Source organism: Myotis brandtii, unplaced genomic scaffold, assembly GCF_000412655.1.
Source record: "Myotis brandtii unplaced genomic scaffold, ASM41265v1 scaffold516, whole genome shotgun sequence".
Taxonomy (NCBI): Eukaryota; Metazoa; Chordata; class Mammalia; order Chiroptera; family Vespertilionidae; genus Myotis; species Myotis brandtii.
In genome coordinates, this window is record NW_005369676.1 from 476,436 (window position 1) to 490,966 (window position 14,531).

General features: G+C 39.7%; 1 protein-coding gene across 2 annotated transcripts in view; it reads left to right on the forward strand.

Annotated features, from left to right (window-relative positions):
* MIPEP (mitochondrial intermediate peptidase) overlaps nucleotides 1–13,690 on the forward strand; it is a 213,713-nt gene extending 200,023 nt beyond the window's left edge. For both annotated transcript variants that reach the window (XM_014548582.1, XM_005877283.2), the window contains one exon: nucleotides 13,359–13,690. In XM_014548582.1, coding sequence (XP_014404068.1) covers nucleotides 13,359–13,456 — 98 coding nt within the window. In that variant the 3' untranslated portion in view covers nucleotides 13,457–13,690. The remainder of the gene's footprint in view (nucleotides 1–13,358) is intronic.
* The last annotated feature ends 841 nt before the right edge of the window (nucleotides 13,691–14,531 follow it).

Below are 14,531 nucleotides of genomic sequence, written 5' to 3' on the forward strand. Positions count from 1 at the left end.
CTCAGTGGATAGAGCGTCGGCCTGCAGACTGAGGGGTCCCGGGTTCGATTCCGGTCAAGGGCATGTACCTGAGTTTCGGGCACATCCCCCGCAGGAGATGTGCAGGAGGCGGCTGATCGATGTTTCTCTCTCATCGATGTTTCTAACTCTCTATCTCTCTCCCTTCCTCTCTGTAAAAAATCAATAAAATATATTAAAAAAAATAAAAATAAAATAAAAAGTATTTTCAGTTGTTGATAACAATTCATTTAAGCTTGGCAAATATTTATTGAATACTGACTGCTAACCAAGCACTTTGGGGACAGAGAAACAAGAATAATATACAGACCCTGTATTATGTGAGGGGTATAGCATCCTGTGAGAATTACAAAAAAAGAGCCCCCTCTGGGAGGTGGAACTGCAGAAAGGTTCCCATGTGGGGACAGAAGTCTGCAGGAGAACACAGGTCTTGAGGACTGCAGGACTCCTGGTGTCAGCCCCTCTTTCCCCAAGCCAGCTACCTTAGTACTTAGCACTAGTTGGGTTACCAGGTGAGCCACTGGGGGTGAGTACTGGGGAAGGTGATATCTGAGGGTACAAACCTAAGTCAGGATGTCAACCCTCAGGAAGGCTCTATATGTGCCTATTATATTAGTGGGCATCAGACCCTGGAGTCTGCAGCCTGCTTTCACTAGATGCATTATCAAAATAATTTCACTCTAATCCCAAGATGGGACATTCTCTAAACACCAGAGGCACCCTCCCTTTCAGTAGCTACTCAAATGTTCTTTGCTTATAAATAGAAACTAAAGGTCAACCTTTGAACCAAACAGATGAGTAGCATTTGAGATACAAAGAACTAAAGCCAAATAAAAGGTCAGTATTTCAAAGATAAAGATAAAAGAAGAGATAATGTGTGGATATTATAAGTGAAATGCCCTCATGAAACAAGTGGTAGTTTTTTTTTATTTTCTAAATATTCCTAGAACATCAGGAATAAGTCATTCCTGCGGGTTATGGTGTTTTCTTAATACATCAAGTAGATAACTGCATACTACCATACTAGAAACTTATGAGTATTTTCTCTAATTTTTACAATGTAGCGTGGTAGAAACCACATGGCATATTGATCTCTTTCGCCCAATAAAAAGAAGTCAGCTTTTACCAAAAACTATAGCTCTTTTCTTCTACTAAACTAACCCAGAAGGCTCTATTATCCTTGGATTTCTCCCCTCCCCCACATTTTATTGCAAATATTCTAATTACTAAATTCAACCAACATAATTTTTGCTTCTAGGAAAGTAACTTTTTAAACCAAATTTTAACTTTTAACCAGTCAGCGGTATACTTTTCACTTCAGTACAATGCCTTGGTTCTGTCCACAGGGCAAGTGGGTATTGATTGTAAAACAGCTTGGTGGAAGGGATGGGTAAAGGACCCCATTAGACCGAAGGCCATGCACTGGTGCCAGAGTAGAGCACCTCTTATTAAACCCTGGGCCTAAGAAATTCCTGCCTAACTGATTTCAGATCATCTGTTTTAAACGGCATATCCAAAGGAGGTTTCCAGGCAGGGAAGGTCAAGGGACAATGACATAATGAAAGTGTGGTGTTGCAGAGCTATTACATGGCATAGTAAGGATCTGACCCAGGCCATTTTGTCTTCAAAGCCCTGAGGTGCCCACTGCATCTGCTGACTCACAGCACTCCACCCTGACCCCTCTTGGAGCTGTAGACTCTTTGTAAACTCTTTTGTTGCTGTTGACTTTGGGTGGATAGTGCTCATTTTGATCATTTTCACTCAGCAGTATAATAAACTGTCATTTTCTACTTGCTATGTAAATGTGATGAGCCCTCTTCCATAGGTGTAGCCATCTGAGGTAATGTCTCTGGAGTTTGACGCTATTTGAGGTGAGAGCTTTTTTCCCAGGTATTTTTCTTATAGTAGACTCATTCCAAGAAATATAACAACGATTCCATTTTTAGATTATGTCATTTGCTACTTTATAAAAGAATGTATATAATATTCTTTTAGCTCTTTTGATTGCTTAATGAAAACATCATAAAATCTTCTTTAAAAATGATCCTTACAGATGGTGTCCTTAACATGTGGTTACAAGTGTGTCTGTTGGCAATGGGCTAAAAACCGGTTAGGAAAGCATATGTCATTCCTCCAAAGCTCCTGATCTACATTTTTAGTTTGACACCCTGAGGCATGGAGTTTCAGGGGCGGAGGAATCAAGGAGCCATAAGTATCTCTGGTAGGACCAGTGCTGGGGGCACACTGATGAATTTACTTTTAAAAACTGTACCAATAAAAGGTAAAATCTGCTCATAGAGACCTAGAGCAGATTTTAGTGGAATAATTGAATTTAGTTGAAGACGTGCTTACTAACTCTTGTTTGAAATGTTGCCAGAGATCATAGAGACAGGAAAATTCCTCTTGGTTTGACTGGATCATTTCCTAAAAGATCATTTACAAGATACCTTCTAGCGTTTGAGTCTTTTCAACTATCTCTAAAAGAAACTTTTTCCTTTTGTCTGTTATGTAATTTTGCTAGTAATTAAACTAGATTTAGATCATACCTAAACTGAATGTTTTTACCTAATAGTTTATTTTTACATTAAAGTTTTAATAGAATAATTACTCCTTTATCTCAGAGTCTATATATATCAAATATTTGAATAACAAGAGTTCTTTTTCTATCCTAGCACATAATTTATGCAATGTCAAGTAACACATGTTCAGTTTTTTAATCTCTTTTCTTAAAGTACTAAATGTATGTTTAGTTTGATTAAGCTGTAGGGTCAGGAAGACAGCTAAACTCCATTTACATTTTTCCTAAAAGCAGTTTAAACAAAACATTTTTTAAAACATTCTTAAAATCTTAAATCAGACACTCAAAGTAACTGAAATCTCAGCACCACATTCATTTTTGCCTTTTTTTCATGCACACTTTGTTTTCACTTTAGGATCAGAATTTTACTAAAGTGCTGCAGTAGCCTTGTGTACTGGTTTTCCTCGAATAAATAATACTTTGTTGGATATTAACCAGTAAGACTAATTTCTACTACTTTTATATTTACAGAGTTGAATGGACAGGACATGGTTTCTCTAATAGAGGTAAATGGCAACCCACAATAATAGCCAAGTAGCAACAATAACAGTCATGAGAATGATAACAATAACTACTGCTAAACACCTTTATGAGTGCTTTTGATGTGCCAGATACTGTGCTAAGCACATTGCACTATCACCTCATTGAATTACCTAAACAATCTAAGGGATCATGCAGTAGCAAGTGGTAGAACTAGGATTCAAATTTAGGCATTTCTACTTGTCTTATGTGGACTGGTAGGGAATCTCAACTTCTTTTTCAGGTTTTACCAGGCATCTTTTGCTTTGGAAATAGTTGAACATATATTCCACTACATTTTCCCCTTTGCTCTTTAATAGCTTCTGGTAACTGAGTTGCCTTGTCATGAATACATTGATGCACAAAGAAAATATTTTTTAGTTCACTGAGCAAGAAATCATGGGGACAAATCTGAAAGGTGACATACTAACTAGAATTGACCAGGTATTCATTGCCTTACATACATGAAAGTGATTTTATAGTAAAATACAGCTTTTTGAATGAGAATGCTTGAACACATAACCAACTTTTTTCTCATTGGCAGAAACCTTTTCTTGCACAGTGTAACAGGAATAAATAAGGAAAGCATACTATGGAATGAGACTTTTAAAATTTAGTGGCTCTAGGATTACATGGTTTCTATAATAGAAGTAAATGGCAACCCACAATAATAGTCAAGTAAATAGAATCTCTAATCTTTGGCTTGTTTGGCTATTTACTCAGTGTAGCCTCTGAAAGAGCTGAGAGCTTTCTGGAAGAAATAAATGGAAGCGAGCACCTGCATTCTCAAGGCTCAGACCTCCCTTTTGTAAATGTACTGAATTTTTAAGAGGGTGTGTACATGTTTAATGTGTGGGTGTGTTTGTTTAAGGAAGACATTGAACTTCAAAAGGCACAATGTTCTGTAACCCAGAAATGTAATTGTAAATGGAATTATTCAATCTGGCGATGACATTGAAATAAACTAATTTGTAAACAGAGCATGTATGTGGGCCTCCACTTGGTGGGTCCGCCTCATCTAGCAGGAAGTCCAGATGCTCTGCTTCAGTCCAGTCAGGAACTGAACCTCCTATTTGAACACCAACAGATACTAACCCAGCCTAGGGGCCAATGGAGTTTTTTCAGTTCTAAGGAGGAAAGGAATTTCATTTTCTGGCTGATATCCTCATTTTCTCAGCAACTGATCATAGATAGTGAGAGTCCACCTTTAGAAAACGGTGTGCGTAACCACAGCCTTGTAGCAGAGAAAAACTTCAAAGCAGAGAAGGTGAGCCATTCAGTTGCCCTAGGCTTGGGAGAGACTGATCTGGAATAAGAGTTCTGATCTCATAAAATACACTTTAGACTTTTCAAACTGCCAGGCCTGCCTTTGTACTCTAATTCTTAATCATTCTGAACTGAGTTTGGCACGTATAATTATTTCAGCTTAAATAATAGCCATTAACTATCATGATGGGTTTTTAGAATTGATAGTGTTGGGAATACACAGATACTCCTTTCACACATAGACAATCTGTTTTTCAGTATCTCCCAGTTATTATGTTTGGTAGCAGAGGACAGGGTAGCACAGAGAGATGAATATCTGGGCAAATCAGAGGGTCTATCTTACTACTTAGGTCTCTTAAAAAAATTATGGTGAAGTATATGTAACATAAAATATACCATTTTAGCCATATTTAAGTGTACAATTCAGTGGCATTTACAATTTTATATATTCACAGTCTTGTGTCAGCACTATCCATTTCCAGAGCTTTCCCATCATCCCAATGACCTCTTCATAACCTTTTATCACAGCTAACAGGTAGAAAAATGAATTGACTTTTGTAATTAATCTTTTGGTTCCTTCTTTTAGTAGATAAATGGTTATTCTATAAAAAGAAGGTTGCAAAAAGTAGGAAAAAAGTAAAACAAACAGTAATTTATTAGCCAGATATTTGTGATTGTGAGTTTGATGGTAATGTCCTAAATATTTAAAATTTTAGACCTTGTCCTTCAACTCCTAACTGGGAAGTAGCTTTTCATAAACCTTTGGATCTGATTGTTATGTTACCAGTGACGGAGCATTTTCTCTCTGTTAAATGCACTATTTTATTTAATCCCTATAATAATCTAGCAAAGTAGATGACATTATGCCAATTTTATGAGCTTCAAACCTGACACTTCACTCTGACATTTTACCTTTCCTCAGGTTGCTTCTAGCAGAAATGAGGCCTTGGGAGTTAAGAGACTGGTCAGAGGTGCCATAGATTAACTCAGAGCAAGTGCTCACCAGCCCCTTGCTCTAACTGGAAGGGTATATAGCGTCTTCTTTAGAAGACTAAAGTTTTTTGAAAAGAAAGAATTTATCTTTCCTCTCTATTCTTCCTTGCCAACCCTTCAAAGGAAAACTTTTGTGTGGTCAGAAAAGGAAAATTAGACTGAAATTTTAAGTTCTAAAATGCTATGCTGAGCCAGATAATGTTCCATTCAGCCTAAAATTCTAACCTGCACAATACCACGAGGCTGTTTACTACTATCTACCGGTAACCACATGGTAGTTAACTCTGATGGTTTTCATAGCTCCTAGTAGGGGTTCCCCAGGACATTTCCTCTTTGGAGCCTAAGGCTCTTCTTATTCCACCAAACTGCGCCTAAATAAATGATACCTGTAAGTCTTAAATATAAACCTGACTGGCATACCTTAACTTAAACCAAATATCAGACTGTGTCTGAAATGTAAGAGCACAATTGGCTTTTAGCTTTAATTTTAAAAGAACTGATGACTTATTTGTTCCTGGCCTTCTTTGACTCTAAGTGCTTGGTAGGTGTCAGGACTATGTCCACCTGGACCCAAACTATGGAGCAGTCAACCCTCACCTCTCCTGTAGAGCCTTGGACACACACCCAATCCATGAACTTCCATTGCACCTTTGAAACCCACAAACAGGAGGATGTTCTCTTCCCTGAATACACAGCAAAGAACGAGTTTCAGAAGGACCTACAAACAGCTGAAGACACTCCCACCCTGCTCCTTTCTAGACCTCATCACCCCTCCCACCAACCCTGATCAAGACTGGGAGGCACCAAAATACCCTTTTCTCTCTTTGGCCAGGAACACTCTCAGATCCCCAGTAAACTTGGAGAGAGGAAATCTAACATTCAAGTTTTTATATATATATATATTTTTTTTTTTCTTTTTCCAGAGAGGAAGAGGGAGATAAAGGCATAGTCATTTAAATGAAAAAAGCAAACAAAACCTGCTTCTGGTCCATACCCTGGGTCTAGAACATTGAGCCTTAAACAAAATTGTCACTGTCCCCAGGCATCACTAAATCCCTTTTAATGACTTGTGATCTGATCATTTTTCAATGGGGATTCTTCTTAAAAGAAACAGAACCAACTTTGCCTTACCAAAGCGGAAAAGGACCTCTGAGGAACAATACGGAAGAGGCCACAAAATCAAAAGGAAATGTCAAAACAGGGCTCACTTTCTTGGTAGAAGGAACAGATGTGCTCCTGAGGGTGCTGGTGCCAGGATGGACGAGTCCCAGTCATCTTCATACCTGTTTGTCATTCTGCTTCTGATGCAGATTGTAGGAAGAACACATGTACTGGCCCAGCTGGCAAGGTGAGGGCAGGGATGCTTGGGGCACTCCAGCAGGTGTCTGCACCACATGGCAGAGGGTTCAGCAAGCTTCCCTGACCTCCACCCACTAAACACCAGGAACACTCCCCTCTGTGTGACAACCAAAAATAGCCCCAGACATTGCCAAATGTCCCCTAGGGGACAAAGGAGGTGGGCAAAATTACCCCCAGTTAAGAACCACAGATCTAAAGGAAAATTAGCCCTCTAACCAGAAGGGAAAAGGGTGCTGGACTGCAAAAACAAGTGGTTTCCACTAAGTCGTCCTCTCTTGATCTATCTCCACTGTTTCCAGCCTGGATCAGAATCCACCCCCAATCTGTGGGCTCAGTCTCCATATACTTCTCACTCTCAGAAACTCTGCCTCCTGACAGCAAGGGGTCATGAAGTCCCCTAAGACCCTTCCCCTGCAGTTCATCAGTCACTCCCTCTTTTGCACCATGTCTATACTGCATATGCACTCTTGTTCTACATAAACAGTATTTCTGTAGTTTTCTCCCCAGGTAATGAACTTCTTGAGAACAGAAATCAGATCTCAGATCCTTGTGCCTGGTGCCTAGTACGCAGTGCTTGGCACACAGGTACTCAGTGTGTTCTAGTCTCCATCAATGCATGAGCAGACTTTCCGTCTTAGGTGGAGTGAGGCATGGGTAGGTCCTGTTTATTGTAGTATTGCATGGAGCTTGGCAGCCAGGCATGGCATCCATTTCAGAACCCCTAAAGAGCGAGGGTGCCAGGCACACCCTAGGAAGACCCCATTTTCTCAGAACTCATGACATTCCCACAAGCCCCAGTGCCTGTGCTGACCTGTGGCCTTTTCCCTGGGAAAGGTGATCCTGGGCTCCCTCTGGGCTCCTGCCTGACTAAAGTTTGGTTACAGGCCTCAGACTCAGAACAGCCAGAATCGCTGCGTTAAAAGGAAGCTTCTTAAATGTGTTTCTGAGCTTTCCTCACAAAAGAGTCAGTAACTGAAAAACACAAAACACTGTTTCCCACAGAGTTCTAGTAATCAAAATAGACTCTGCTCCTTTTTTAAAATAAAAATATTGCTGCTAACTTCCAAAGCTTGCCCTCCTGTCTGGGCGACTTCTCAAGCAAGTCCATGGTCACAGTGTTCGCCCGTCCTCTCACAGCTGGCATCAGCTCCCTTTCTGGCTTCCTCCTCCTCCCCAGGCTTTAAGGCTATTTTCATGCCAAAGCCACATGATCCTTTTAGGTGCTTTTCCAGACAGCTGTGTCACCTCTTTGGGGGCTTGGTAGTATAACTTTGAACAGTGTCCCAAACAATCCTATTTTTGTTTCATAAAATTGTTTCCTATTTCATTTGAGAAATATTTTTTTTAGTTTAGTTAAATAAAAAAACAATACATATTTCTTGCTCAATATTTTTCAATTTATAATTTTCAGTTGAGAGAAACTTTGCCTCATTTTCCACATAAATCGGTTTCCTCAGGTCCATCAGACTCACCGGACGGACGCATTGCCCCAATGGGTACTGACTCCTTAGGTCTAGGGTGGGGACCAAGACTGTGTATTCCCAGCAGGTTCCCAGGTGACCCCAGGTTGTTGGTTTGGAAATTACACATTTAGAACCATGAGAGCATTGTTTCTAGAAGGAGGATTCTTAGTGAGTTTTACACATAGTTTCTTCCAAATAAATAACATGTGATCTTTTTGCCAGCCTTATGTTCACATTAGGTACTCGGGTACACATAGAGTGAATGAGTGAATGAATGCTTGGATATAAAAACCCTTACAAAGTTTCTGTTAGCTACTTCTATTCACCCTTCTTTGTTTTCACTAAACCTTGATCAAACTCAACTACAGTTTTGTTTGATTGGGCACCCTCAGTTGGTGTTAAGCAATAGGAGATTCTACTTCTCTCCCAAAGCTTAAAATAATATTAATGTTTTTTATTATGCCAATAATCTCCCATATTCTCAAAATTAAATGACACAGAGAACATTTCATCCCAGGTGCTTAGTAAAGGGGGCTAGAAAGAGAGTCCATCATTTTCAGGGTGGCTTAGAGACATAATGAAACTGCCAACCAGTAGTTCTCAATCAGGTTTTCAAATAATTGTATTAATTGTACATCTAAACAGGTACTCAAGAGGTTAAAGAGTTCATGCCAAGTACATACAGATGTTTAAACGATGGTCTGGTTAGATTCTATATTACATATTACAAAATAACAGGGTGTGAACTTGCAGCTTTATACATGTATTGAAGTTTTCCTGGGGCTGACAGAATTTTTTCTTGGTGAAAGCATAGAAATATGCATGGTTAAAAGTCCCTTAAACATGTAAGGGCTTCTGTTTGCAAAGGGTTACCACAGAAACTTGGAAGCCACCCAGAAAACATCCTTAAGTGCAAAACTCTTAGGCACTTGTTTCTCCCAGTATTATGCCCAGAAAAGAATTCCTGCATCAGCCAAGCGTGGCTGACTATTGTGCCATTAGAGGAAGAGGCTTTTGTCGTGACACGAGTGCCTGTCCCAGTCACGGCCGGGCAAAGCCATTTTGCCTGTACCACCTTCCTGCCTTTCCAGCAGAGGCTGCTCACCGTGTTCTCTGTTCCCCACCTCCAGTTACATAGTACATGGTTGTGATTCCTCATGAAGTGTACTCCATAGTACAGCAGCCAAAGTGCCCAAAAGGCAATGGGCATTTTGCCTCTGTCTTCAAAGCAGTAAATACGATGAGTTGGGTCCATATAGGCATGGGTGGCATCAGGAATCTATTAGACATATTTTGTTTTCTGGAATTTCTCCACACATTTGGTTGTTGTCATATCCAGGATGCTGATATTTAAATATGGACTTTTTATGTGTATTATTTTATAAAATTCCAATATGTCACCATGCTTTAAGGGCATGGGCTCTGGAACCAGACTGCCAGGGCACAACGGAGAAACTTCTTAGTTGTATTGTAGGGTGGTGGGAACAGCACCAGTTGTTAGACTGGTGGGGTCAGACAGGACCTGGGTTCAGCAACCTTAGTACTTGAGTTTGGACTGAAAAAGAATTCAGAGCCAAGATGCAAACTATAAGAGAACATTTACTTGGAAAATTGCAGAAGTAGAAGTAATTTGTAAAAGTGTGCTGATGAATCAAGTTGTAGAGGCAAAGGAAGGGCCCTTCGAGCTTGGGAGTGAGGAAGGTAATAGTAACATGCCTGGGGGTGTAGTGGGGGAGGGAGAAGGGACCATGCTGGGTCCTCAGTCCCAAGGGTTTTAAGGGTAGAGATTTTAGGGGACGACCTCAATAGAATATTCAGCAGTTTTCCAGGTGTGTCCTTCCAGGGTCTAAGTCTCCACTGATTGATTGGTGGACACCAGGGCAGGGGGTCATTATTCAGTGCAGCTGGTCCTGAGATCAGCTGTAGCTGGTTTTGTTGCTTATCTGAGCCTGGAGCTGAAATACAACTGAGACCTAGATGTTATCTCTTGGGAGTAAAGGTCAGGGGGTCCAAACCATGTGATCAGCTATATGCCAGGGGAAGAAAAGTCATCCTGGGGATGAGATCCCACCCTACAATTGTCCTTTGTTAGACACCCAGGGCTTTTTGTACCTGGCCCATCGTCCTTGCTCTGCTCATGTCTGTCTAACTGTCGACCACAGTTGTGTGACCTGTTCTTGTTCCATTGTTTTATTTGTAAGATGGGTTCTTCACAGGTGTGTTTTTTTGTTTGTTTGTTTTACAATACATTTGTGTTTGTTTTTCTAATATATTTTTATTGATTTCAGAGAAGAAGGAAGAGGGAGAGAGAGATAGAAACATCCATGATGAGAGAGAATCATGGATCGGCTGCCTCCTGCAAGTCCCCCACTGGGGATCGAGCCCACAACCCGGGCATGTGCTCCTGACCAGAATCGAACCTGGGACTTTTCAGTTCACATGCTGACACTCTATCCACTGAGCCAAACCGGCTAGGGCCACAGGTGTGTTTTAAGGATCAGATGAGTCAATACTCTTAGCACTTGCTGGGCACTCAGTAAATGCTCAACAGATAGCTGCCATAATCACTGTTGTTTGTGTTGATAGCAGTCTTTCCAACAAACCCTTTCTAGGGCAGCCGTCTGTGAGTAAGGTCCTCATACCTGGTATTTTTATCCTCACTTTATTCCCAGCTCTATGTCAGCAGTCACTAGAGAGAACAACACATAGTACAATTTGGAAGCCTTTATAGCTTCAAAAACCAGTCTTGGAATCCTTTTGCTATACTAATTTATTTTCATCAGGCCTAGAATAATTGCCCTAGTACTTCAAGGTTATGAAACATGCTAGTTTGAGCAGAGCAGTGTAGCTGAAAATGTTCTGGCTTGTACCAGCTTTTATTAGCCCATTTGCCTCTCAGGTAAAATGAGGAGAAAAATAAATTAAATCATCAGTCTTCAGCTACTCATTATATATACTCTCTATCCATCTGAGGAGGGCAGATAGATAAAATCATACTTTCCTTTGTATGAACTATGTGCAATGTGCATCCTAATGCAATTTTGTCTTTCTTACTTTGCTGTCAACACTTTTCTTTTTTTGGTTGTAAAGTTGTCATTTGTTTGTTTCAGTCCTTTTGGCAAAATCAATCCATGTAGCTCACTAATTTAGGTGATTTCCACAGTGAAATATGTTTGTAAACTCCACCCACTTATGGACTTAATAGCTCCAACCTTTTCCCAGGGGCTCCTAAGAAACTACAAGTCTAGTCATCACCCTTTGAAGATTAAACTTGAAGACAAAAGGGACATTTTTGTCAGCTTTTTTTTTTTAAATCAAAGAGTTTTGGGAAGTTTTTTTACTATGCACATATAAAAGGTAGCTTCAGTTTTTCTTATTTATTGAACTACCTGAAAACATTGGTTTTTCTTTTAATTCTGTGTAGAAGTTGCACACTTGCAAAACATTTAAACCTAATTAAAGTGAGGATATCATAACAATATACCAAGACAATTCTTGCCCCAGTAACTATTCTTTATCCCTCTGATTTCCTCTTTTTTGAAACTTCATCTTTAGCAATCACATAACATACAAAATTACCAAACCATTTAGCTTTGACCAGATTTTATTTTAAAAAGCCATGAGTGTATATGTTTTTCTTTTGTTGTTGCCACAATTGCTATTCTCTGAGATGCAGGAATGATTGAAGATGGGAAACAGAAGAAGGATGTGTGCTAGCTAGGTCTGTCTGCTAAGAAGGACAGAGCAAGGTCATATTTATATTGGCTGTTTGTTGAGTTCAAATGAACCACTTCAAAGGGACAGGAGGGCCATGTGTAACTGAATACGTCTGCTCTGAATAAAAGGGTTTTAACTCCTGAAAGTTCTAGTCATTTAATCATAAACAACCAGTCATTTAGTTATAGAATGTTTCACATACTAAAAGGACTAAAATGGTGTAATAGGTTAACTCATTTGATTGAAAGCCACTTTTTGCCTACAACTGTTCTCTGTATTAAGAAACCTGGCACATAGGAAAGTCCTGAAACCTGATTTATTCATCAGATTGAATCTACTTAAGTAATAACCTCCCATCTAGATACGACGTGAAATGTGCAGCTTTGGCAATCAGGAAAGACTCAACATTTCAATCATTAACACAGCTGGGCCAAAGGAAAGGCCTTCTTTGATCCATAGAGATTATTTTACTCTAAAAAGAAAATTGTATTTTGAACTTTAGTTTTGCAAATAAGACATAGCAATGGAATTTTCTTCCAGTAGCTGCTCCTTATTTCTCAGATATTTCCTGAGATGCAGATACTAGAATTTGAACTTGATTGAGAATAAAAATATTTTGATCTATAGTTGAAATATTTTAATATTATTGTTCTTAGCTACTTGAGGTCTAGTTGGTGGCTTACAAGTATGTGTTTGGAGCTGCTGTTTTTATGTCCACCATACAAAGCAAGTCTTTGGGCTATTTCCCATATGTTCACAGTCCTGGCCAGGTTGGTGGTAGGTGTGATGAGAGGTCTAAAAAGAAGCAGGGTGGGATTGTCTCAGCTGTTTGTGGGTCCTTCTGAATTCGTTTTTTGCTGTGTATTCAGGGAAGAAAACACCCTCCTGTTTGTGGGTTTCAAAGGTGCAATGGAAGTTCGTGGATTGGGTGTGTACAGTGCTAGGCCTACCTGAACTCTGTTCTCACTGCTGACTAAAGTCGGGAGGCCTGCACTTGGACACCCACACACACACTGTCCAGCACCTAAACATAACGAGTTACTGGTTTTCCTCTTGTTCTTGGACTCAGTTACCCTTCCCTCCCTGAACTCTGTCTCTCCCTGGGCCTCTTCCACCTTTAGTCCAGCCACACAAGACTACTTAGTAGTCAACATACATTCTGCATTTTCCCACCCTTCTGCCTTTCCTCTGTTGTTTTCTCCACCTGGAAGGCCCTAATTTGAACCTAAATCTTCCCTATCTTTCAAGATTCTACTCAGATCCCAATCCAGCCTCTGAATCTCTCCATCAGAATTCATCTTCCTCCCTATGTTCTCCCACCAACTGTACTTTGTGTACTCTTAACGTCCACAATCTACTTTTGTCCAGACATTTGATTTGTACAGTCTTTGTCCCTCCTTATTATCTGGGGGTGATGTGTTAGCTGATGTTTTCTTTGTTCGCAGGTATGCTTCAGAAGTGCCCTTCTACTGATGACTTTGTAAGTGCCCTCGTCTCTGACTTGGATCTTGACTTGGAAACTTTCCTCATGGATTCTGAATAACAGAAACACCTTGAATCTTTTAAGTCAAGGTCATGTAGTTATTAACTTTGTTGTAAATGCTACAGCTGTTAACACTCGTTTCTGATTTCAGTATTCATTTCTGTAATAATTTCTGAAAAACCGTAAATGGATGGAACTTGGAATAAATAAGTGTTTTAATTAAGCTAGCTTTTAGTCTGTTTGGCAGATTTTTTAACATATGGAAATCCACTCAGTGAGCTAGTAAACACTAGAGCATAGAGAGTTGTTAAATTTAATGTCTGGGTATTTCCTTAGTCCAGCCACTTTCCTGTTGAACTTTTTAAATCAGTTTTGTTTATCTGTAATTGATTAGAGACTTCATTAAAAGCAAAATTATTTTAGTTTGTGGCAGTCTTCAGAAAGATTACACATATAGTTCTTTTAAGTGATTGCCATTTCTTAAGACCACTAGACTAGACTTTGAAAATGCAGTTGGGGAAGTCCCTTGCAACAACCAAGAAACCAAGTATGGTTTCCAAAGTACTTGTTATTGACTGCATTGGTTTTCTTCTGAGTGTTTAGGCATATATAGATGGACTCAGAACAGGTAAGACTTGAACTCATATTTCTCTGGCTGGATTATGAACTTACAAAAATAAGTGCAGGTCCAATTTATGAGTGATGTGCCAAGATCCAGCAACTGATAAATAAGGAAACTGGGTTTTAAATCATGTCTATCTTTATCTTGAACCCATCTGCCTTACATTATTGCACACCATATCACTGTGTGTTAATAATAGGAAAGAAACTATTTAATGGGGTTTTCCCACCATCAAAGTCAAGAATTTAATTATAGACTTTAAAATGGCATCTGCTAGAAGCCTCTTTCTGCTTTGCACTGAGTGACCAATGATGCTGCAAAAAGGCAAGATTAAAAATCCCCAGAACTAGGACACATGTTCAACTGATTCACAGAATATGGGAGAATTTCTACAAGCTCAGAAATAGGTGAGACCAGACGAAGAAATGCCAGTGACCCACCCATCCTGGGTACACATGGATACATGGGGTACTGACCCTTCATTTCCCTCCACCCCCGCTCACACCAAGAAAT